Genomic DNA, 26,727 nt, shown 5'->3' with positions numbered 1-26,727 from the left:
TGAACAAAATATTTGAACGTGTTGTTTTGTAACACGTCAGGCAACGTGATGTCTGCCACCTTCCCCACACTTTTTGCCTTGTTGATAACAGTGTCTCTTCCTGCTTCTCTTTGGGCAAGCTGATGAGAGAATGAGGAAGGATAACGCTTTGTGTAAGCAAGTTTTGACTCAGTTTTACAAGTGGGTTCAGTTTCTGCAGTCAAAGTAGCCCAGCTGTTGGCCTCTCTGTTGAATGTCAATGCTCCCACAGCAGGAGAGGCTGAACAAGATGTGTGAGATGTTTCTGAGACCCTTGGATAACAGCCAACTATATTAATGTCAACTGAAATAGCCAACAATTTACATTAATTTGCTAGGTTGTGATCTGTGCTGGTTCACAAGTGGATGCACTTAGCTCCCATTCAGCTTCTCTGCTGCAAGACAGCAACCTCTAACAAGAAGAGGAGTAGAGAGGGTGAACAGCTAGAAATAGTAACCTCTTCAGTGAGCCATCACATTCACCATGAGTTAAGCCAGGGCACATGATTATCCTTAACATCATTTTCAGGTTCCCCTAAATTTGTTATTTTACATCAAATGTAATTGTGTGATGACAAAGTAATGAGCATTTACAAAGTTACCTTCTATTAGCTGACAAAGTCAATGACTATGTGACAACCCCCAATCTGTTACTGTGTAAAGGAAAATGGGTAAATTTAAACTATCATCTTCAGTACAAGTTAGTTCCTTAGCTTGATAAAGGATTCAGTCCACAACTAGATAATTTTTGTGTTAAGTGTATTTAAAAGATATTCATCCAGTTTTAACAATCCAGTGTCATTCCCTCAAAGTACAGACAACAGAAGTAGCAGTTCTCAGTCTGTTCATGCCTGGTTTTGGCTTTTGGCTTTCCAGGCCTGGCAACCCTGTCTGCTAAATGGTGAATGCTTTCACTGGGATTTGCCAGATGAAACCTGCAAGGACAAATGACTAAAGACCTGAAGAAACAATCAAAATATTTATAAGGCATTGGCTGTGTCTTTTGATTTGTTTGCAGTCCTCTCCTCTTTCAGTCTATCCCTTCAAGACCTGTGCCGTGGTTGGAAATGGAGGCATTCTGAAAAATTCCAGCTGCGGAGCTGAAATCGATCGTTCTGACTTTGTGTTTAGGTAAGAGCTGCTTCATCTTACTGAAGGGTGTCCAGTGTTTCTAAAAATGGCAGGCTTGGAAGCATGCCGATGCCAGTTTGTAGCAATGAGGGAGCATCTTGACAATTCTTTATTTCTGCCTCTCTAAGGATAGTTCTGCTTTGTGGATTTCAGAACACTGCTTCCTAAGAGAGGACTATATGGATACATGTATGATCTATGATTGCAAAGATACCTTGCCAGTGATGTGAAACGTGATTATCTGAGAGACTGAAATTTCTATTCATTTAACATCCTTTAGGAGAGGGAACTTTTTCTTCTTTTTTTTTTTTTTTTTTAAATCAGGAGAAGAGAGTAAAGAAAACCCTGAAATTGAAATAAGAAAGACTGGTATTAAATGTCACATATTTACCTTTACCTCTGGTTTAACAAAGTGTTTCCTTAGCCTTAGTTTGGCTCACTAATGCAGTTATTTAACTGCCCCAGTATTTGTCTTATCTTCTGTTAGCCATCTAAAAAATTAGGCATCTAATTTAAGTAGTTTTTTTCTGCTCCCTCTATAGATTGTGGAGAAAACCAGGCATACTCAGAGCGTAATTTGGCCCACTCTCTCAGTACGTGACTCACACTTCGTAGTTCCTGCAAGGGAACCGAGTAACCAAGTGAAGGTTCTTCTCTCAGTGATGTCCAGTCACACAGTCTGCTGCATTTTGTTTCCTTTCCTGCTTTTGACTAATATGTGGGCTTTTCAAATTAAAAAAAAAAAAAAAAGTGTTTCCAGTTAGATAACCATCTTAATAAAAATGGGAAATCTACGTACTAAGATGCTAAACTTACTACGTGACTGACTTTAAAAAAATGCTTTCTTTACGTGTTACAGAATCCGCTGTTTCTGCAATTGGGCAAGTTATGCTCTTGTCTCATGAAACAGCTGTCAACACTGCTGTGCAAGCTGAGGGACTGGTATCAATCAGGTTGTTTTTAAACAGAAGATAATAGAAGACTTCCAGAAGAAATGCACTGTTTAGGCAAGAGGGGCAGTATTTCCTAGCAGCAAACATAGGGCATTCATAGACTGGCTTTTTCCGGGATTTTAACTTTGCTCCTGATTTGTGAGATGATTTATGAAAATGAGCTGTCTGTGCCCTATTTTAACCATCTGTATGGTAGATTAAATATTTTTACTAGAAATGCTGTAAGCCTTATTTAATATTTGTAAAGTGCTTAGAGATCCCTGGGAGCTGATGTGTAAGTGTCATTGCATAGAGAGGAATTTGCAAATAATAGCTGTAAAGCATTTCTGGTGCACATCTGTTTAAGTAAATGCTTCTCAATTTCAGGTGTAACCTCCCTCCAACCACAGGAAGCATTAGCAAAGATGTTGGCAATAAAACAAACCTTGTGACTGTTAATCCAAGTATCATAGCTCAGAAGTAAGTACTACTGCAAATCTGTTTCTGTGCAATATTGTATAATTGTTTGACAGGATTTAGATTTTGTTGGAAATCCATTGGGATACCAGCATAGAGAGCAGTGCATGCAGATTACTTCATTAAGCCTTAGTTTCCATGTAAAATATGTACCAGTCTAAATGGAAATCTGTTAAACCTGGCCTTTTTTGTAGCAGAAGGGAGTCAGCAATACCCAGATTAGCAAGTGTCTCAGTTGGCACCAGTCCACAATTTATGACAGAGTAAAATTGATGATTGCAAGCCCAAACCTCTTCTTTCCCCCCGTGACCCTCATAACCTCCAACATAAGAAAGGAATTGTAATCATGAATCAGGAAAGCTTGGAAATGTGTGTCCGACTCTATCAGTAGGACTGTAAGCACATTTCTTAGGTAATGTGCTTAGAGGCTATTCTGATGAAGGCTATTTCATGAATGGGGGCCCAATTTCTGTAATCCATTTTCTCAATCCATATGAAAGCTGCTCACACACTTTTTTCTCAGCAAAGTTTTTTTTTCACCTTCTTGATGAAAAGAAAATCTAATAAGGCCAGGCTGACTAATCTGACATCTTCAGCAGGCTGGAACTGCAGCTTATCTATTAAAAGGACTGCTGTGGCATGTTATTTACTGCTTACTGATCTTAGTGTATCTTATTGTCTGTCATATCTGTATTTGTCAAACAGACAACATCAGGCAAAGCTTTTTTTTTTTCCCTTTAAAGGAAGAAGGAAAAAGTACAGTGACCATAGAAGTGACTATCAGGCATTTGTCATTGATTCAAGGATAGAACTTTATTTTTTCCAATGAGTACTACCTACCTCGTTGCTTACCCAGCCCTTTTTGACTTAAATGAAGAAGAATTATTACTTCCCAAAAATAGATTTAGTTCATTGATGTTAGTGGGGCTGCACAAGAATATGAGGAAGGAAAACTTTGTTCAGTGACTCAGCATCATTGGTGACTCCTGACGTGATGCACGATTTGTCTGGGCTTGATCAAAGTGTTCTGCCACAGCTGCACTCATTTTTTAGCCAAATTAAGCCACACCGGGGTTAATAGGAGTTACACTGAAGGAAATAGGAGCTAAACCTGTGTAAGGATGAAATGAGATTATGAGGACTTTAGGATTTTAAAAAAATTAATTATTTAAATATTCAAAGAACACTGTAAATGCTTTTGAAGGAGGAGCAGGAAGCAACTTGGCACCATTTAGCAGAACTAAGTTTGTTTCTTCTCTCAGAAGACCTATTCTGACTTTATTCACTTTAATTTATAATTCTGTGTTTGGGTACTGGGTTAGTCTGATGTTATTATTGTTAAGATTAATCAGCTTTTGAACTGTGTCTGTCAGGGTGTGCAATGTAGGTGAACTCTCTTGGAAGACAGAAGCACAGTTCTTGTGTGTCCTAGTGGAGCTGAGCTACAGTGTACCTTACAGTGGCAGAGCTGGAAAGGGAAACAAGACGAGGTTGAGTTTTTCAGGCTTCTAGCTAAGGAAGAAGAGAGATCTGAATTCTTCCCTGAAGGCTCTTTATGTACTTAACACTGAGTAGAAATAGAGAAAATTCTTGGAGTAGAGGCCAGAAGTTCACCCTTCAACCACTCTTCCTAGACACTGGCTCAGGTACTTCTTGCTTGTTTTGGCAGTGCGACTCTTGCATGCACAGGGGCCCAGGGTCACCAGGAGGGGCTGAGTCTCTCATTCGTTTTGTTTCAGAGTCTGGTGGTAATGGCACTTTCCTGGGAAGCAGAAGCTGTAAGTTTAAACCCCTTCAGGCTGAGAAGGGGTGTATCACTCCTTGCATGAGTTCAGTTGTGCAAGAGGTAACTGATAACTCCTCCCTGAGGGTTTTGAATGGAAATGGCAGTGGCTGCTGTCCTCTGTCTTGAAGTGCTGCATCAGAAGAGGGTTTTAACCTACTCAAGTTGTGAAGAGAAATGAAACCAAGTTTTCCAGTTTCGGCTGGATCCACTTATGAAAAGTGGGCTCTGGTAGCCCTTAAAAGGTGAAAATACACTGCTCAAATGGACAACTACCTAGAAAAGAGGACTCCGTGCTTTGAATGCCAAAGGGGGTGCAAGTGCCGTATGTTCAGGTGATTCAGACAACTCGGATCTATAGAGAAAACAAGTTGAGTGACCCCCTTGTGTCTTGTATCACTTCTTGGATAACTCTGGAAGTTCACTATTCAATATTTGGGAGCATGGAGTTATCCTGTGGTGAGAACTAAGTCTCTTTGCTGGTTGCTGGGGAACCAAAGCATCTGAGGATAAATCCTCTTCATTTGTGAAGTTAGATCTCTAAGTCTTTACGGATCTCCATGTGTTTCTTTGGTAGTCGAAGGAGATAAATAGACGTGCCTTTATTTTCAGCTATTTTAAAAGTATATCAAAAGCAGGTAAGACCCTGCAAAACTTGAGCACACACTGATCTTTAACACTTCAAGACTGTTCACATGCATACTTGCATTTCCACACAGGGCAGACACCCAGATTTTGAAGAGAGGTTATTGTATACCTATTGATGTAAGAAACACATTTCACAAACACATACAGTACATATCATGTATACATGTAGTGCATGTATTTTTAAACAGAGAAAGTATAAATACAATTTTTTTTGCATTCTCCTTTGAAATTTCTTGAATCGATCAATTCTGTAAACAGGACCTGGTCTCACTAGCAGTGAATTTGATCTGCTTCAGTAGGTCCTGTGTTGCCAATTCAATCCTATGAAGTGTGTTCTTATTATACAGTAAAGCCGGATTTTCATAACTGCACGTATGACAACATATGACAGGTTGGTATAAATTTGCAGTGTAGACATGCTGAACTGATGCGGCAGAGTTCATAATCCATATCTGCAAATGCAGTTGTGCTGTTTTGGTCTGTAATATTTATATCAATAGTACATTCCATTCACTCTTTTCCTAAAATGTTGTACTTTGCAGATACAACAAACTAAATGAAAAGAAGACAGAATTTCTGGAGAACATTGCGGTCTATGGAGATGCTTTCCTTTTATTGCCAGCATTTTCCTTCAGAAGCAACACAGCCACTTCTTTTAAAGTATATCACACTCTGCAAGAGTTCCAAGCAACCCAAAGGGCAATATTTTTTCACCCCACCTATCTGAAAAATCTTGCCCAGTTCTGGAGAACTAAGGGTGTGAAAGCCTACCGGTTGTCATCTGGTTTTATGATCACTAGTGCTGCTCTTGAGCTGTGTGAGAATGTGAAGCTCTATGGCTTCTGGCCTTTCTCAAAATCCACAGAGAAGATGCCGATCAGCCACCACTATTACGACAACCAGCTGCCTAAACCAGGTTTCCATGCGATGCCCAAAGAATACAACCAGATCCTTCAGCTTCATGGCAAAGGCATTTTGAAGTTGCAGTTTGGTAAATGTGAATCAGACTAAAAAGGTAGGTCACATTCTTACCACATAAAATGTCTTTAGTTAAGTAAAGTAATGTGTCAAGGGAAGAATTGTTTTGCGAACAGTGTGGGTCTGTTCTTCCTTAGAGAGACATTTCTACCTTACGCTCAATGGAAGTTGTGTTCATAGATAAATGAAAGGTTGGAGTTTTCTGAATAAATATAACGTACCACAGAGATGAGAAATGTTTTCTAATTGTGAACTTTAGATGGTGAGCATAGCTATCTACATGTTATCACCATAATTCACAGTCAATCAGTAGTGTCTCCTTATCTCAGATATGTGTTTCTACCAACCTATGTTTGGTTTGGTATCAATTCCCATGAACCGGCCTCCTTTGTGAATTGCTTTATTAAAGGCAGTCACATGCTGTGATTTACAAGAGAAGACACTTAATCTTGGCACAGCCTTTCCAGATGTATACAGAGGCCAAAGTAAGGATTAAGATTGCCCCATGGAGGAGTAGCATGCAAAGGTAAAGATCAGTTTAGAGCAGATGCTCTCGCAGCCCTGGGCTGCGGAACAGCTTGTGGACAGCAGTGAGGAAGCTGCCATACACTACAGCAGATCTTGCTGAGGATTTTACCTTGAGGCAGCTCAGAATCTGGGAGTTACAAATATATGATGAAGTGTCATTCCCTTTCCTCTGTCCTTTCTAACTGTCCCATCCCCCTTGGACCTCTACGTTCTGTGTATTGCCTCAGAAATGCAGCAGTCTGGCCTCTGACCTTGAGCCAGTTTACCATGTACAGATTATAGATGACTTTGAAAAGATTTGTCTGCATGTTTTCAATCTTGATTTGCCCTGTTGACAAAATAAGACCTATTTGTATACATACTTCTTCATCTTTTAAGCTAACTCAGAAATTCCCTGGCTCACAATACTGTTGTCAGATTTGCCTTTCACAGAACTCTATTTTTCCAGGGGATTCAAGTCAATATAACATTAAGTGAAATGTATGGTAGAACTACCATTGTATACAATATGCTTTAATTGAACTGAAGTAATCTCATGACCGTATTACTTAAATAAATTAAAATAGCATCATCTTGTTCAAGCCAGAAATTTTAGGTTCAAAAGCTAAGGGCTTTTCTTCTAGCTAGGTTCTGAAACGTGTTTGAAAATATCCTTTGATGGTATTTAGAAAACATGCTGTCAAAGATACAGTCACACTTGGTTCATTGTCAGAGACTGCTAAATTAGCTAGTTTAAACTAGCAGATTGCTAGTCCCAAGAAGGCACGATTCTATTCAGTTTCCATGTATTTGAAGAAATAGAAAAATAAACTGCTTTTATATATTATTAGGACAATATAAAACATGTGAGAAGGGACCTAGAAGCCATCTAGTGAATCCATTCTCCTAGTCCATGGCAGATTACCTAGGAGGAGGTGTATGTGTATGCAATTTCTTGTGGCTAAGGTATACTTTTTTACTTGTAAAAAGTTGCAGCATATTGGAAAGATTAAGAAAGACATAATGTATTTTTCTTAGTGGCTAAGCTGTTTATACCCTGCGGTTTCCGTTGTGTTTATTCTCCCTATAATATAAATTGCTGGAGACATACCATGTAATTTTAATTGTAGTAACTACACCAGCTAAGAAAATGAAAGGCAGCTCTTTATGAATATTTAATCTAGAGAGAAGCAGATAGAAGCCACAAAAATGTTTAAGCGTCTGTATGGGTTAATTAAATGCTGTCCAACCTTGACAGACTGAAAATCACTTCTGTGGCCAAATTTGCAAAATAAGCTATACAGAAAAAAAACAGCCAGAAGGATAAGTTGTGCTGCCCTAAGATTTTTCTCCACTATGTTAATCACATATTTACAAAGAGAAAAGTTAGCCCTTTAAAACCAAAGAAATTCAATACTTTCAGTATGAGCTACCATTCTGCTACCATTATCAACTATTAGAGATAATTTAAATTCTATAATGAGTATATTTCACTGAAGATGACATTTTCCGAAAATTGAACAATCTTTTTTCTCTTTTCAGTTTCCTTTTTATGTTCTTCTCCCTGCTCCATGCTCTTCCCTGTTAGTGGGTAGCTGAAGGCTCCTTACACCGCCGGGTGCCCACAGAAGTCTCAGGCAGAACTTCCCTCACACATTACTGGGACACAAAATTTTGCTGCTGTAAATAAGAAGTGAATGAAGCTGCTCTGCTGCAAGCACCTATATTGCAAGCAGGTAGCAGGTTCTGGAACAGTATAGGGAGAGCATAACTGCATCCCAAGGAATCATTGTGGCAGTATTGCTCCTAAACACCATCTTTGCCATTGTAAAGGTGACCTTTGCTTATTGGATAGAGGGGATTGCAGGTATGAGAGCCCTGTAGAGCTGATGCTGAACAATGTGGGAAATTCCATCTGCCTTAATATCTTCTCCTGCACCTTTATGATTATGCTCAACAGACATGTACGTGTCTTTGCTAAAGTAGATGCGTACCTATCACAGATGGTAAAATGGAAAATGAGACACCAGCAAAACCTTGAAATGTAATTAAAATAATGATGTTTATTACTTTGTAGTAAATTACCAAATCATTTTTACTATGGCCCTGCAGCTGAAGGAAGTCTTATTTGTTCATTGGTTTAACCTGATAAGCCTGAAGGGCATGTCATTATCTTCAAGTAAACATAAGTTCAAAGAGGGGAAATGGTCTGATTCATATTTAAAAATAGACGGGAAAATCCGATTAGAAAAATTGTCAGATGATAAATTAATCAGACTGGCAAAAATTTGATTGCCCAGAAGCCTGGTTAAAATGCAAATTTTGTCTGACCAAGAATCCATCAGGTTTTCTGCTTGCTAGAAAGGGACAGCAGGGAAGATGAGTATGTGTTCCTTTGACATACAGCACAGTAACGTTAAGCAGCTGCTCAGAGGAGTCAGTCAACAGAAGAAAGCATAGAAAGTAAGAATGAGACTGAGACTCCCTGAGCCTGGGGAAGAGAAGAGTGCTCAGTCGTCTGAGGAAAAGGACTGAAGGAGGAGAGCTTGAGCAGAAGTGTGCTGGTGGTTAGGGAGTAAGAACGGCTGAACCGCTGGCTGAGTGTGAGTGTATCTATCTTACCTGGAAAGTAAAAACTGGGACTGGGCTTTTTAATTCCAACCAGATGATTAAAAGCCATCTATTTCTGAGAGAGAGCACAGCAGTGCCGTCCTCCACTCAAGGTGGACCTAACAGGGCAGCATCCTATAAAGCAGGCAAATTAACATCAGGAATCAACATCAAAGAGAATCAGTTTCTTCCAAATTCTATCAGCGTGTGATCTTTTTTTTAATCTTGAAAGTTGCTGCAATCCAAATAAGTGATGAGTACTGTTATAAATAACCTATTTATAAATATAATTCTTATTAAAAACCTGTTTATAACAGTAGGATACCATCATGAGCTTAAATTCTGCTGGAATTCTTTTATGCTTGTGGTGTTCCCATGTAGCTAGAGAAATATGAACTGCCCCACAATTCACTTTTAATTACCTTGAGAAAAATGATGCCACATTTTGAAAATAAGGACGCCTCTGGATTCCTGTCAGGCAGCCAAATTTCAGCCTGCCCTTGACTTGGGGAAATATTATCCAGCGTGAAATTATTAGATGTATACAACATTGAAAGAAAGGTCTTCTGCTTTAGTACTCATGTAGTATAGCTTTTAAGCACACACTTTGCTCACGTGTTCAGCCACTAAGTTTAAGTGTTAAGAATAATGTCAGTAATGAAACAAGTGGAGATAAGTTGCTTCTGGTTTAGTTAAAACCCACCAGAATAGAAAAATATAGATTAAATCATATTAGAATTTATGTTAGATATCAAATCAAATGAAAAAATATTTACAGATCTAGAAGAGTTTTGTTTTGTTTTGTTTTGTTTTGTTTTGTTTTGTTTTGTTTTGTTTTGTTTTTTGTTTTTCCACAGCAGAATTAGCCTGTTGAAGAAACAGAATAATTTCAATCTCTAGCTATTTCAAAATATGATTAAGATAATGTTTAGAACATAGCCATATTCAGATTAGCAGTGGATGTGTCCCATGAAGGTACTGGTTAGATCCAGCCTTGGTTAGCGTAGGAAGCCTGAAGAGGGTCGTGTAGGTAGAGTAAGTGTGAGCAGTTCTGGGGGTATTCAGATGAAGGGGTCCTCCTTTAGAAAGAGCAGATGCTCGAGCTAGATCAGGCACTAGCAGTCCAGCTTACCCAGGAGAATTTTGTGAGCCTATGATACTGTATAATAAATGTCATAGCCTCCCAGTCTGAAATCAGGCTGAAAAAGCAGATGCAGAAGATGAAATGCATACACAGAGGACTAAGCTATTGGCTTATTTTGAATATAACAAGCAGTTTTCCTACTATACGAGAAATATCAATAACATATTTTATTGTTTTAATTCCAGGGTGATGATCCTAAGGAGACAATTTGTGTGTATCTCAGCAGTTCCGTGTTGGATTTGGTCTGGTGTGATTTTGTGAGCATTAAACTGCATTATTACAATAGAGAAGTATTTTACACTTGGGGAGATAAGGAAGTGATTTTTCACACAGTGACTGCTACATTTCTGAATTTTGAGTCATCGTTTTTTTAAATACAAAATAGCATTTATTTGGGAAATTCTGAAACTCCTGACTATTGGTTTAATTGTAGCAAAGCACAATCTCAGGATGGTGGCAATATGTGACATTCATCATGTTTTGCTTCTTAAAGTATCATTAAAACATTTTGACGTAAGATCTCTGGGTTTCTTAATATGACATAATACAGGCAATAGTCTCTGTACGGTAGCTGCATGAGTTGGCAGTGAACATTTTCAATTAAGAACTTGATCCTGTAAACACTAGCGTTTGTCTACATGAGAAAGGTGATGATAAGACCTACAGAGGAGTAATTGATTCAGAGCCATGTCATTCTTAGTTTGTCCCAGGGTGCACAGATAAAAAATCTCTCAGGTTAGAGAGATAGTCAAGTGGTTTATGCATTTTCATCTTGTGGGCAATAGATAATGCTGTGGATTTAATGGGATCACTCATGTGAATGATGTTAATTTTGTGAACAAGAAGGACCAGAGCTGTATAATTGTTTTTAAACCCCTCTTCTTGCTTGTGTTCCTGTCTAAGGTCCAGTTCAGCTCCAAATGAGGACAATAAACCAGGTTCCGTGCTGCAATCCCCAGAGTCCTGGTAGGGCATGACTTTGCACACATTCCTGCAATCCCAGATCTGTCTCTTGGCTGACATATGCGATGAGCCATTCATTAGAAAACTGATTGGTACCAAACCTATCATTTCTTCTATTTCTTTTTCACCTAGCATAGCTCCTATCAATATGTGACTACAGATAAGGAAACTGCACTAAGCGTTATTAGAAGAATGTTCCTCTTACAGTCAACCACAAAGTCTTTTCCTATACCAGGACATATGAGAAAAGAACCTACAGTCACTTAATTTAAAACCCGTGCAGTTCTTGTGCTTTACGTTTCCATATGGTCCAGGAATACCTGTGGAGCAACATCCTGTGGCAAGAGAAAGTGAAATATCAGCCCAATGGGAAGAATCACATTAACATTTACAGGACCTATGACAAGCAGTTGTTCCCCTAGCTCTGACTGCTTGTATGTTATTGCTTATATGTTTTACTGCAGGAAAAAACCCGAAACAAACAAACAAACAAAAACCAACAAAAAATTTCTAATAACCAGTTTCTGTTAAAAGAAGAGTTTCAGTGGCTTTTTTGAGAGTCTATTAAATGATCAGTTCAAAGATAGAGTGTCCTTCTTCTCCTTCCTTTACAGTCAGATACCATCAGGTATTTTCTTTACTAAAACTCCTTTTGCCACTGTAGCATTAAATCCCCAATCAGCTGATTTAAAGAGCATTCAATATTCCAGTCATTGAGGATTATATCTGAAAAAAAATCTTACTTAAGTGAATTGAATCTTTTAAAATAAGGTTCAAAAAAACTTTTAAACTGATGCTTTATAAGAGCATTTCTGTATTGTTGTAATATTTGAAAGCTTACCTTGCAGCAGTTTTATAATCACATAAATAATCCTGAAAGTATTAGAATCAATCATTATGGTTCCAGTTCTGTTAATTGAGACACATTCAGCACCTTGATCCATCTCCAAAATAATGATATCAGAATCCAATACTACTCCTACCCAAGAAGAAGTGTCTATAAATCCTGGCTGCATCTATCAATCAGCAATAAAGTAAATTTTTTGCAAAATACGGTTTTTAAAAAATAGGTAGTGCTTAGGGGCATTGAATGATACTACTAATACATGAGTGGACCTCTGAATACCAGTAGGGCTTTTAACAGAAACAAAGACATCAGAATTGAGTTGATGGGTACATCTGCGTCACCAGCTGGTGACTGAAAGAGGCGAGCGCAAGGGTTTGATTTACTGTGATCTGTTATGGTTCCAGCAGCACATGTCCACATTTGGTCTTCGCCAGCAGTGAAATTTGTGCCACTTTCTGGCCACAGGCACCTGCCGCTCTTGTGCAGAGAGCTGGCTGCTGCAAGACCCTGCATCCATGTTACCAGTGTTACGGATGATTGCCTACTGCAAGACCCTAGTTATAGATCAGTCAAATTTTCTCCCAAAAGAGCTCCTCCTACACCATAAATCACTCACATAGACTGTCCCTGAGTGTTGTCTCTGGCAGCTGTGCAAAGTGATATACTTGTCCTTTGGGTGATGCAAACAGCCTAGGTTGAGGAGAACCACGTCATGTTTCATCCAGAGAGACAAAGACGCACCTGTGTTCAGGCAAGGACTGTAATTTATTCCAGTCTAGTGTAGTGCAATGAGATGATCTTGGCTGTGTAGCAGCTACATGGTTTGACTTGGAAAAATTCATACATCTCTTAGAGATTGAGAGGATCTTGCATTGTAGCATCTACAACAATTGCAAGTGCTTTGTGTATACGTAGAGGTGATGCAAATCATTCATTGCTCAGATTAAATTCAATGAACTACTCAGCATGAGTAAAGTGGCCAAACCTGGTTGGGTGTAAGTAGAAGGTGTGGAAAGGAGAAAATGAAATTTATTTGCAGTGGAGAAGCACCTTTCTTTCAAAAGTGTTTGTTAGTTAGCGCCATATTGCATTATCTCAGCGAATAAATGTATACAGTGTACCATGACACACCATAAAGAGCTGAAGTTACTGTGTCTGGACTATTTCCGTGCAGCTATGTTATTTATAACACACATGTATTAGTCACTGGAAAGGTTATTGGAATACATTTTAAGAGAGGTTTAGCCGAAGAGAAGAAACCTGTTTAATTTTCCTTAACAAAAAGAGGCCTTAGCTGAAGGAGCGTGATGTAGCATTCACAAATGAGAGCAAACAGAAAGCTCTGTAACACGGACAGACACGTTGACTTTTTAGCGCTGTTTCAGCGAAGTTTAAGCTTGCTGTTGACCTGAGGACCTGATCCTCTCTGCTCTCAAAGCTCTCAGTGATTTATGTGGAGCACGGGACTGACAAGAAATGCATGGAGGAATTGTTAACCTTTCCTACCCTTTCCTACAAATACTCTTACTCCTCATAGAATAAAAATATGCTCTATTAGACTTTAGATTAAGAACCTATTTTTAATGTAGGTTTCTCAGGCCTTGCTCCAGACATGAAGTTATTATGAGATGTTGGAGTGCAGACCTTGTACTTGGCTTTATTATAGCTACTGCTGCTGTGTGCTTGGTGGCTAGGTTGTGTTAATTTGTGCACAGGCTGGCCAAGTTAATAGCGGCGTTTCTGTGTGACAAGGTACAGTTAGATTGATCAAGACTTGCTGAAGTACACTCGCTGTGGGAAAGGATGTTTTCTCGGGTAGCCAAATAAATTATTTCTCATTTATTTTACATCTGTGATTTCTCATTCATTTTACATCTGTGCCAGGCTAATGATGAATAAATGGATTTTGTACCTGGCTGGGAATGTTTATGACACTTTTGCAAGACTGAGCCAAATGCAGTTTTGATTAAGGAGTCTTGACCAAAGGTTAGGAAGGGCCTTTCAGTTCCCTCTACTTCACATGAGGGATAATCATTTTCAGGGTTTGTGGGCCTCCAATGCTGTCACATGCTGTGGACTGAATATTGAGATTAAATAGTTTTCTAAAGATAGAAACACTGACAACATGCTGATAGTTCCACTGTACCTTTGCAGAGGCTGACAGTGTCCTTGCACATGACTGCTTCACAGCATCGTTAGATTAAAGCCTGCTCGGCAGCTTTTATTCCTTTTTCTCCTCTGAATCTTTAATGTTGCATCTTCCTTCAGGATCCAGTGCTGCCTCGAGTTGGTAATTTCTCTTCCCCCGTGGGGCGTTATGTAGTCCTGTTTAGTGTCTGTTAGGGAGTTTGTATGGCTATGAATCAAACACTGCTATGCTTGCAGCATAGTAAAACATACTTAAAATGGCTTGGTTTATATCTCAAGGAAGGCAGCATGGTGGGATATTCACATTGCCTAACTGGAGGTGCTAAATTTGGGCTGTAGCTCCACGGTGACTTAAGCTGTAGTGGCTGGCTACGCAGTCCAGGCTTCGTTCTTGCGCTCCACCCCTTCCTTCGTGCCATCTCTGGCTCCTGTCTGATCCTACACTGCGCTGTTTTGACACACTGAGCTGGGAAAAACCTGACATGGCAACAAAAAGAGAAAATTGGTTCATGCCAACAGAGCCAGGGGAATTTCAGAGTCAAAGCAAAGGAGGGGGACGATGCGGGTGGGACCGTAGGGATACAGTGGGGGCCATTTGTTATCTGATGGCTGTTGGCCAGGCCCAGTGGTCCCCTGAAACCTCAGTCAAGTCAGAAGGGTGACATCTCTGGGGCCCTTCCCAGTCAGGAGCTCATACGAACTCCTGCAGGAGCTCATCCTGGTGGGCAGGAGCCTGTCTCTCCCCATGATGACAGAAGGTGCCTAAGGACTCGAGGTAACTACACTGGTTGATTGTTGCTCCCCCTTCTCTCTTTTCCCATTACAGTCATTTTAACAAGCTGTCCACCATCTGCAGGTTCTGAAATGATAACCATAAAAAACCTTTGACTGTAAACACTATTTCTCAGTTCACTGATAGTAAACTTGCATAAACTTGCTCGTTATTCAGCACGCCTATGCTTTCAGTCTGCTAATCCCAGCATGTCAAATAGCATCTGCAGAGAACAGAGCTGCGCAAGGTCTGGCAGTTTTGAGACCAGTTAATCTCACTTTGATTCTCTTTCCTTTGTACAGTAGTGAGATGTCTGACCGTATTGCCGAGCTTGAGTCAAGATGAAATTCTCTGTCCTGTGTGATTCAGGAAAAGAAACTAAATTATTTAGGTGACCTAGCACTTTCTGTGGGCTCCCCAAACTACTAGAAAAAAATAATCCTGTTGTTATATATTATTTGATTTTATCCAGTGTGGGTATCTATCTGGATTGGTTAATTGATCACTTAGACCTTGACCCTGCACAGACTCCATGGTGGAGCTACAACCTGACACAGCAATCTAGGTTTAAAAAACATTTCACCTGGACGTCTTCCTGGATTGAGATCCTGAACATCCATGCAGTAGCTCCTCCAGGGACTCTCAGGTCCACATGTCCACTTGTGTACAGGAGTCTGTGCGAGATCAAGCCCAAGGAATATTCTGTGGAGTGCTTATTCTGAAACAAACAAACAGCTTTATTTCAAACAGCTGATAGCCAGTTGTTGCACACTCTGAAGCAGTGGGCTTCTTACACATGATCTTGTTAGTTAAATATATCTTAGTTTGAAATATTCACACCCAGGTAATCCCTCATCGTGTGGTACTTCAGCAGCTGATCTCTTTCATCTCTGGGTCTGCTAGCCAAGAATGGTGACAAAGGTACAGGTATTTACCATATAAAGCCTGGCTCTCTTGATTTTGAATTCTGTCATTTTAGGCAGGAACATCATCCTTCTCTGAATTTCTGGACAGCCAAGTTTCAAAGGCTGCGGTTCTCTCAGAGTACTCTGGAGAAATCATTTGGGGCTTTCAGCTACAGAGCACAACAAGTGGGCAGATTTATATTTATTAAGCTTTGTTCCAGATTTTCATAAAGTATTTCTTAATTGGCTCTAAATTATCATAATGGTCAAGTAGAGCATGAAACGATCTGCAGCATGCCACTAAACAAAGGAACTATTGCCGTTATTTAGCGGTCTCCTTTCATAAAGTTGCATTTCAGAATACCTTCCTATTCTGGGAACGCCAGCTCACCAGGGGAATGACCCCGGGCTACTGGGTTACCGTGCACTGGTCCAGCTGGGGTAGCAGCCTGTCGGCATGCTCTCGGTGTTGAGCAAATTCAAGCAATGCGACAAGAGCTTAACCTGGTGGGAGTACATCAGCTTGGGTTTGCCATACACCAAGGAGCTCCACACAGTAACTAAACTTACTACTGTGATGTGTGGTAATTTACTGAGCTCACACCCCTCTGTGTGTGAGCAATAACTGCCCGTCAGTGGCAGGTGTTGGCAAATACTGGTTTAAGGATGCAAACTGTCCGGCTGTGCTTCTTTATTGCAAGTACCAGAACTGCTGGAATTTTTTTTAGCCCCTGAGGTTAAATATGAGGAGTGGCATCCTTGCATTGCCATCAAATAAACAGTCAAATCTGTCTTTTGCTAAATCCTGATGTAACTTCAGCAATACAGAATGCCACATCGCTGTTTGTGGCTGCACCTGGTAGTGGTGTGTCTTGCCTTTTTTTCATGCTGCTTTTCTCCAGCAAGGGAAAAAACTCAGACAATCACGTGATGGAAGTATTTAATGATCCCACCATGAATTCATGGTATCACGGCAAGAAGCCATCAGAATGAATCATGCTAATGGTTGTGACAGGGTAGTCTAGTCTATGACAAGATTGCTGGTTTTAAATTCTTCGCTATTCACTTTAGTCCCTGACAAGAGGAGATTCTTCACAGCAAGTCTGTAGTGCAAGAACCTGCTAGGCTCAGCTCTTGGCTCGGCTGTCAGGTGATTCCCTACAAGCACCTCCTTCTTGGTGTATTCATTGTTAGTGCTTATGGTACAAACCCATTCTTAAATTCTTGTGAAATTGAAGTATAATAGCTGAAATTTCTGCATGTTTTATATGCACATTTTATATAGTAGCTTCATATGTATTCATGACGTTAATACTCTTAGTATTCTTTTCTTTGAGTATCTGATTAAAATTATTTAAAATATTAATTATATTTTATGCTACCAGAGTAAACTGTGGGGGAAGTTACATAATGTCACCTAAAAAAACAGTGGTACAACCCAAAATCATTTTCAAGGGTATCTATCTGACTGATTTCTAGAAGGTTATTTTCATTAGTCATTTGGACACTTGCTGCTGAGATTTACCTTTCTAAGGTGGGTCTAAGAGGCTACCTCTGCTTCTGATTTAGTTCAAGAACTACAAGTGAGAAGATAGGTGAATGGAGAGGTTCTACATGGGGCTGCTCCTAAGGGATGGCAAATACATGTTTTTTCTTTTCAGAGACTGTTCCATGTGTCAAAATGTAATGTCATAAAGTTTCCGTGATAGCTTTTGCCCAGAGGTTTCATTGTCTCCTAAGATGTGTGTTGTTTGCATTCATTTCGCTTCCATTCTTTTCGATGCAATTGTCCGAGCAGAGCTTATCCCCCTTGGAGCTGGTATAATTGCGCTCCTCCACATGCGCCAAGCTCTGTGTGAAGCTGCTAGCGTAGGCTCTGCCCCTGCGATTTCGCAAAAGGTTCTTTCAAATTCTCTCAATGCTGAACTTATTTATGTTTTCAGATGTGAACTTGATATTGTCCGAGTAGAATGTGTGCAGCGTAACATAGAAGTGTCTGTGCGCAGGATTTAGGAGGAGGCACGGAAAGCCCCTCAACCATGTGTGTGCTTTTATTACAGAAAACCAAGATGAAGTTGTATTGTTGGGTCATCTGTTATCGGTGATTTAATTTGTACTTCGCTTTCATGTTTTAAGTGCCTAATGATTTTTTGTCCAGGAGGCAATGGTTTCACTGCTATAACGCATACTTAGAATTCTGCACTTGTTACTTGTTCTGTAATAGAATATTTTTGCAATTTCTGTTTGGAAATAAAGACTTATTAGGCATAATTGTGATTTTTTTTTTCTGTTTGAATTCCTGAGACTTAAAAATCAAAAACATGTCTGCTGAGGCACAGCAGTGTAGAAAATGTGTTAGTCTGATTCCTCTACAGCAGTGTCAGCAGCTGTCAGTAGAAATATGGGCGGTTCCTTAAAATCGTGCAAGGGAAAAAGCAAGCTGTGCTTAAAAACAGGTATGGGGGTTTGGGGCATTGGTGCATGTATAACGATGCATTCCTGAACTAATACCTTCATGTCATTTCAGTCTTTTCCCTTCCTGTATGGCAACACAGTTAACCATCTTCTTTCATTACTTCTAATGACTTGAAATATTTTTTTAATTATTTATTGAAGAAAAATCAAACAAGGAAAGGACCCAAACAAGAAGCAAAAATTGTTACATTTTTTCACTAAAAATAGCTATTAAACTTGAAAACTATCTGTAAAAATAACCAAACACTTTGAAAACAGTGATTAACTGAAAATGTTGAAACCACTGATGCAGAAGTTTTTCCTACAAAATGCTGACCACGCGTACATGTCTCGTAGGTGTGCATCTTGTAGCCCTTTAGACATGTTTCAGTGGCTTGTTTATGTGTTTTTTTTTTTCCTTAAGAAGGTTTTGGTTGTAGGACGCACACACAGATACTTGTAGTGAACAAATTTCAAACAGATGAAGTTCAGAGAAAGCATTTTCCCTCAAAGCATTTACTTTTTACTTTTGGACAGAAGGCGGCCATATAGCTTCTGCTTACTGTGACTTCTCCAAATAGAAGCTGACTGTCCTATCAAATCAGGTCAAATATGTACGTGCAGCTGTTTTGTGTTGTGGACTATTATCCTTTAGGGCCCTCTAGGGACTGAACTTCAATTGCCAAATTTTATTGCAGCCAGAACAGAGGATTAGAACTGAAAGTTGTTATCTGGCCTCACAGACCACCAAGTGGCTTCTGCCTAGAGATGAAGATCTGGGTCTTTGTGGCCTCTCTCCTTCCCATAGCGTGTCAGTCTTTCATATATGATCAAAACCAAAGGGTTTATTTTGTTTGCTGGGCTAACAGCTGGAATTGTATATACGAGTGATGCAGATGCAAATGCGTCCTCATAATCTGAACCATTTCTAAAGCAGAAGTGTGATTTCTACTGTGGAAAAAAAGTGTCTTAGAATGAGCTTAGCCATCTCAAACATTTAGCTGATGAACAGCTAAACATTGAAAAAGGAACACTGCCTGGTGATTAGGACTGCTTGGTCCAGGTACGGAATAAGTGAGTGCTGCCCCAGACAAAGCATTGCCTCTTCCTCATCCCCTGCTTAGAAGGGGAGCAGTCTGGAAAAAGCTGGCTGGGCAAGAGGAGAGCGGGAGGGAAGCAGTTGTGCACTGGGGTTGTGCCTGTCAAACAGCTGGAGCACCTCTGGATCACACCGAGCACAAACCACCCTCCTGGGGCAGAGCATCTCCCATGAAGATGGCACTCCTGCTATGGGAAACACATGGTCCCTGCCGCTGGAAGGGCTTAAGAAGGAATTTTCCCAGGAAGAAGAAGATTGTCCAAGACCAGCTTAGGTTTTCCTCCTGCCTCAAAATACTGTTAGGCAAAAGTGCCATGGGAAGATGTTGCAACTTAAGGGGACTGGGTTAGTCCAGAAGAAGAGAATGGCCAAAGACTAGGCCACAAGCTGAAAGCCATGGCAGTGGGCTAGGGGAGCTGGGGTCATGGCCACATCACAGCCAGAATCTGGAGAAATGCACACATGGGCTGAGGAAGACCATCAGCATTTTAAAAAGAGAGGGGGGATCGCCTCCTCCTCAAGGATCCCAGTATGCCCATGTTCTGGTATCTGAATGTGCCTAGGTTTTGAGATGATAACATAGAAATTTTAGCTTGCCTCTTCCATCCTGTATCATGTGCCTGTGTCGTCCTCACTCCGTGGCCAGAGCCAATTAATAGTGAATAGGAGTGTTAAGGTCTCCTGGCCTGTGCAGACTGATAGATGGAACCGGCTGGTTAATGGAGATACTGTAATGAAAGCATTAGCTCTTAAGTATATAAATGCAGATGAAACACTTTTATCATGTAAGTGAAAAAAAGAGAGAGCCCAGTGAGGACTAAATTTAAGCTGCTGTCTGTTTTCTGCAGCACAGAGAAGCAAAGCTGAATTAGTCCAGAAGCTCACGTCCCACCACTGTCGTTGGAAGAAGAAATGCTGGATGTGCTGGGAAAAAGATATAAATATTAGAAATGGAATAACTTTCATCTTCTAAGTTACTTTATTAGGTATTTTGAAAGACTTTTAGGGCAAGAATAATCTGACTGAATTCTAAGTGCAGTGCTGCTTGTGTGACTCCAAACCTGCAGAGGCATTAGTTCTTTTTGTTTCGCTTTTGATCTCCTTTATAAGGAAGAAAATTACTCTTGTATTATGTGTGGAGCTTTAACGAAGTAAAAACACTCAGTAATGGCCCCTCAATTCAAACTGCCCCTCTGAAACTGATACTTCGCCTTGAACAATACGCCTTGTGCAAAACCTGCTGTGAGCCCAGGCAGGGCCTGGGAGCGGGCTGCAGCCCCGCGCTTCCCCTGCCCTAACAGAGCACGGGCGCAGCTCCTGCCCGCCGGCTCCCACCGGCCCCCGCAGGCCCGTCAGCAGCTGGGTGCCTAGGGCTCCCGCCCGGCAGGTAGGAATGATGGGGCTGAGTCACCTGTAGGAGAGGAAGGAGTGGAGCTGGGTGACATGCTGCCTTGGTGAATGTCCTAAAAGCTGGCTTATGATATAAAAGAGGACCAAAAGGTCTCTTATCCTAGCTGGATTTTAAATGAATTGGTTCTGCTTTTCCAAAATACAGAGTTGCTACAGTCTCAGGAAAGGTTTCAAAGCTGGTTCAGAGCAGACAATGATGTTCTCTGGGACACTGGATAGAAGCGTAAGAGACAAAATACAGGATACTCTGGATGTGCTCGTGCATGATGCGTCACGGAGAAATGTTATGAAGGGAGGATGAGGGGGGTGTGGTTGTTAAGTGGCAGAGGCAGTGACCTAAAATGGGAGATTACAGTACTCTGACATTGAATACTCGGTTCTCCATCAAATGCTAGTGTAAAATAACTTCCTTTTAAAAAGCCAGACTTGTTGAAATACTGGGTGGGCCAGAGCGGGAGGCAGATCTAGCAGCTGGGACACAGATCTACCAGTGTCCTTGGGCATCTCGCCTTGCTGTAAGGCTGAGCAAGGTGGCAGAAGGAAATAGCCTGAGATTAATCTCACCAACCAAAGTCTCCAATTCAAGGTAGAGTGACTTGTATGCTACACTCCATGGTCCATGAGCGCAGGATGCTACTTCATAGCCAGGATGACTACTTTGTATATAAATTTCTACATCACGAACACCCACACTAATTAGATCAGTCCCATCACTCCTGTCCTACCCTTTTCCTGTCTACATTGAATGTTTTTTAACAGTGCCTTAATCATAGAGCTCTGAACTCTGTTGGCCCTATTCGCTCTTCTATAATATGGATAATAATTTCTAGGATGAAATATCTTTTTCTGAATATATTTAACATCTTTCAGAAGAGTCTAAAATAGAAATTCTAAGAACATTAACTTACAGCACTTTTCAAGTTCATCTTACTTACAGTCGATTACAGTGAAGTGACAACTGAGGTGTGACGTGAAGTAATTATACTGATTGTGTTGTATGTGCTCCACAGGAGCTGAATGATTTGCTGAGGATATTAATTTCAAAAGCCAGACAGCAAGAGATCAGCTGAGATGGAAGATCACTGCAAAGTGACCTCAGACCAGGGGAAAAGAAAAGAGGAGGGGGGAATGTGGCCCAGCGCAGGAGTTCAGCACTGTATAGTCTAGCAGTGAACTGAAATAGATGTATTTTGGCACCAAAAGTGCTCTCCATGTGACTGAATGCAAGTGTGGAAATCAAAACTCATCAGTGTAGGTTCCCTTTACGTTCTATGGAGAGAAGTGGAGCATAATTAATCTGGCTTTTTTTAAGTATCTATGTTAGGACGTAATAAATCATGCCCTAGGCTCTCCAGTTTATAAAGGGAGAGTAGAGTGACTAGCTTGGCCATTATGTCTGTAGTTTGATGCTCCACCCTAAGAGCCCACAGTGTTGGTGAAGCACAGGTACAAGCCCAGGCTGAGCTACCAACTGTCTTATTCATACAAAGTCAAGGGCTTGTCTCTGGCTTGATAATTATGCCTGTGGCATTAGACTTCATGACCAGCACCATAGTAGCTAAGTAGCAGACTGTGTAACATCTTAGAGACAGCATATAATGAGATCAAGTTGATAAGGATTCTCTGAAAGAAGCTGTACCTTTGTGAATAACAAACATAGTGAACTTAATTTCTTTGATCTCTAAAACAATTTTCACGGTCACAAGAAGTTAATCAGAATGTAAAAGCTCTTTTTCTCTATGAAATGTTCACTGTTGAAATCAGTATTGGATTTGTGTACTTGAACTGTTGTGCAGCCCTGAATAGATCCATTAAAAGTAGTTTAATCCTATTGTACTTTGGCTTTAGCTTAGTTCAGCAGTCTAGCAGTGCAAGTAAAACTGCTTTCATTTAGGGATTGCCACTGCTTCGCTTGGATAAATTCATTAGCAAGGCCTAAAGTACCTGTGAGTCTGAGGGGCTTTGGGAGCCGTGGGCTAGATCTTCCTGAGAAACCCAAAAACTAAAGGTAAGTAATAGCCAGTTCTCAGTGTAATACAACATTAGTGAAGAGGATGTCATGAAATTTGACTGGGCAGCATATTCCTTGAATCTGGATATCCACACTCAGAGAAAGAGGTAAGCAGTAGCTAAAGCATGATTCTGTGCTAACAGGGACCTCCGCACTCAATCCATTCCACACAGCTTCATCTGTCATTTGCCCAAAAAAAAGTGACAAACTACTTTAGTTTCACTAAAGTGTTGACTTGTCCAAGAAACGATGTTTTGGCACATGCAAACGAAAACAAAAGTCTGTAATCATCATGGTCATCACTGTTACTGACTCATAGACTTCATGGAAAAACACAGGCGGTCCCCGAGCTGAAGGCCCTCAGCTCAAGGGCTCTGAGCACATGCCCAAGGATCCCTGGTCCCTTGTGGTTTTGGCCACTAAGGCTCAGCCTGTACTGAAGAGGAGACTGGCATATACAGCCTGCCCCCAGGCTAACCGTCTGGGCTGCCGTAGTCTTCTGTAGTCAGTGGACTGTTGGAAACAGGCCCTTTATCCCATCCACCGCAGTGGTGTTATGCCTCCACTGACAACGGAGAGCCAACTTGAACAAAAGGTTTAGGTTTTTGACAGCTAAAGTAACTGAAAGGATCCCTTTGCTCACTGACTGAGGTTGTATCCCTGCATGGCACCATTAACTGCATCAGTACGCCAGCCTCTGCAGCACAGGCACCGTCCACAGGTCTTCTGTGATAGTGAGAAGGGATGCTAACGAACTTGTGGCTAACAGGAATCTTTTCTCTCCTTCTTTTCCACACACCTGGAAATGAGGCAAGACTTTGCAGTTCAGAGGGAAGGATGCATTTGTAGGGATCTTTTCTTTTTAATCTCCATGTAGCGATAATAGTGAGCAGTCCCTTGATTTCTCTGTGGCCAAGCACTTAGTCCTCTATTACTCCCTCTGCAAAACGGGGACAGCAATGCTTGGTCCTCTCCCATTAGTGTTATGAGGGTAAATCCACTATGTCTTGAGACCCACTTAGGTTCTGCATGATGGAGACCATGCATGAACTGCAGACAGACAGCTTTTCCTTTCTGTAAAAAATGCAGTTTATCTCTTGCTGCTGTTTCACAGCTTGATCTGTGCTTGGTTGGCCATGACATAAAGCACAACTGAACAGTTGAGATGTATAGTACCAGTATTACGAAACTTAAGCTACAAAAAGAGAAAACAAATCAAAATAATAAGGAGAGAACTTAACATTTTTGATCAGCTTTTCTCCTGCACTTTCTTACTATTTAATTTAAACCAGAGCTGTTTCTTCCCTTCTGTAGTAATCAGCCATCTCCAAGAAGTGAAAATACACTTGCAAAACTAATAAATGAGAATCTATTTGCAAAGATATTTATTTATGCGCCTGGCACTTCAGAGTGTTAAGAGGGTAATCTCAAACTGTGAGCTCTGCACTGTGTAAATTTAGAAGCGATTTTTCTAAATGTCAAGTATTTATTACATGAAAAAAACATTTGGAGTGTGGAGCAGGTCCCCAGTGATATATGGTGCATTTGGGAAAGGGCTTCTTGGATGAACAGAAATAATATTTGAGAGATGAAAAGCAAATCCTCTATTTGAAATTGCGTTGTGTACATGGAAAGGAGATTGAACAAAGGTAGAAGGCCAGCCCAGTATTTTGCTTTGTCTCATGCATTAAATAGTGGGTTTCCAAACCTTTTATAACCAAGCCTATACCAATCTGTCTTTTCTGGGTCCTGTGGCACTTCTACCACCTCTGCTCAGATTGCTGCTGTCTCCTGCTCACCCCCTTAACAACTCCAGCAGGCTCCGTTCAGACCGCAGGCAAATAAACCCTGCAGAATTTATTCATGTAGGCTTTTACCCACATAATACCTTACCTTAATGCCAACATATCTCAAAGTGCGAAGTAGTAAAGTGCAACTCTCCAACTGGAGGCTGATATGGAATATAAGGGACTCTGGTCTATTGTGAGAAGCCTGTGATGCCTGTTGTTTTCCTTGGAACTACCAGCCAGCCTGGAAGCTGCAGCAGTGTGAGAACCATCAGGAGCAAGGGAAGGACACAAAAAGTCTAGCATGTTTTAAACCGGGAAGCTTTCGCCCTGCAGTTCCTGGGCAAAGCGTTGCAGACTGAGTTACACACATACTGCCCCCGTGCTCTCCTGAGCACGACGCGCCTCACTCCCACTGCTTGGGATGGCAGCAGCACCAGGAGCTGAGATGTGCCACGCTAGGCTCCAGACTCACCACCTCCCTATGGTCCACCTCACTGGTCCTTCCAAAGCGATGCAACCTCCTGCAGACACCCACCTGTGAGGGGACTACAAATGGGATCTTCATATGGTGTGTGCAGGGGCTATGACCACGCAGTCAGCAGAGCGATCTCTGCCTAATCCTTCAGGGGCTTGTCGAGCTGGGAGGCCAGCTATGGACTCTGGCTAGGTTACACTGGCTGAGTATGATGCAGTCATGCGTGGCATCAGGATACCCATCTGTGTTACAGCCAGTGCTGCTCTCCTGCCATTGGAAGTACCAACCAGTGAAGGTGTAAATGAGGGTCTCGGTCTTTACTCGCATGAAGCCAGAGTTCCCACGTGCCCTTGATGAGCTGAGTGCCAGGCAGCCAAGGGACAGCAGGAGGGAGGGTCTGCTCCTCTGCTGCCTCCTCTGCTTATCTGAAGCCTCAGGGGAGCTCTTGTTTCAGGAGGGAAGAACAGGGCAGGACCTTCTGCAGTATCCCCACAAAATTTAGTGTTGGGCCCTTCTGCAAGAAAGGGGTCTGCTTGCCTTTACACAGAACTTCAGGCTACTGTGGGGGGAGAGAAGGGAAGTTGAGGGGTTGAAGGAAGTGCCAAGGGCCCCAGAAATCGAGAAGCAAGAACGACAGCACACAACTTCAACAATATGTGTATATTTGCTCATTTGAAAAATGAAAAAGCTAGGACACAAAAAAAAAAGAACCTAAACACAACAAAGGTAACAAGGAATGGTGGCTCTAACAAATCCCAAACAAAATATTTGAGGTCCTACAGGAAGATGTTAATATAAGACCCCTTCACATGATGCCCACACACCTCCGTTCCGTCCCCAGCGGGTGCTGCCCTCCATGGCCCCGCCGCTGCTGGTGTAAGAGTGCATGGACTGCAGACAGCTTTTCTGGCAATCCTTTCCTGCTACTCAGCACTGGTGAGGCCACACCTGGAGTTCTGTGTCCAGTTCCAGACTCCCCAGTACAAGAAAGACATGGACATATTGGAGGAAGTCCAGCGAAGGGCCACAAAGGTGATTAAGGATCTGGAGCATCTCACATATGAGGAAAGGCTGAGAGAACTGGGACTGCTCAGCCTGGAGAAGAGAAGGCTCAGGGGGTCTTATCAATGTACAGAAATACCTGAAAAGTGCAAAGAAGACAGAGACAGGCTCTTCTCAGTGGTGCCCAGTGACAGGACCAGAGGCAGTGGGCACACACTGAAATACAGGAGGTTCCCTTTGAACCTCAAGAAACACTTTTTTACTGTGAGGGTGACTGAGCACTGGCAGAGGTTGCCCAGGGAGGTTGTGGGGTCCTTGATCCTTGCAGATATTGAAAAGCCATCTGGACATGGTCCTGGACAACTGGCTCTAGGTGGACCTGCTTGAGCAGGGGGGTTGGACCAGATGACCTCCAGAGGCCTCTTCCAACCTCAGTCACTCTATGATTCTGTGCTGGGGCCAGGCCAAGGCCAGGCAAAGATATCAACCCCAAGGTGGGGGTCAAGGTCAGGCCCAGAGAGGGGAACTGGTGTCAGACACAGCCTGTAGTTCCCTGAGTCCTCCTTCCTGCTTTTCTTGAAGATAGGAGTAACATTTGCTTTCCTTCAGTCTTCAGGCACCTA

The 26,727-nt window shown here is 41.5% G+C and overlaps 1 protein-coding gene across 1 annotated transcript in view; it reads left to right on the top strand.

Moving 5' to 3' along the window:
• The window catches only part of ST8SIA6 (ST8 alpha-N-acetyl-neuraminide alpha-2,8-sialyltransferase 6), a gene marked incomplete at its 5' end in the record, with an annotated part of 37,511 nt that extends 26,972 nt beyond the window's left edge, over window positions 1–10,539 (top strand). Inside the window, 4 exons of the mRNA XM_082310742.1 lie at window positions 1,037–1,149; window positions 2,469–2,561; window positions 5,532–6,004; window positions 10,414–10,539. Of these exons, the coding sequence (XP_082166868.1) occupies window positions 1,037–1,149; window positions 2,469–2,561; window positions 5,532–6,000 (675 nt within the window). The 3' untranslated portion in view covers window positions 6,001–6,004; window positions 10,414–10,539. The remainder of the gene's footprint in view (window positions 1–1,036; window positions 1,150–2,468; window positions 2,562–5,531; window positions 6,005–10,413) is intronic.
• Window positions 10,540–26,727: the final 16,188 nt, after the last annotated feature.

This window comes from Platalea leucorodia, assembly GCF_965183815.1.
Source record: "Platalea leucorodia genome assembly, chromosome: 1".
Classification (NCBI taxonomy): Eukaryota; Metazoa; Chordata; class Aves; order Pelecaniformes; family Threskiornithidae; genus Platalea; species Platalea leucorodia.
The sequence above is the reverse complement of the archived record's forward strand: the minus strand, read 5'-3'. Positions and strand labels throughout refer to the sequence as shown.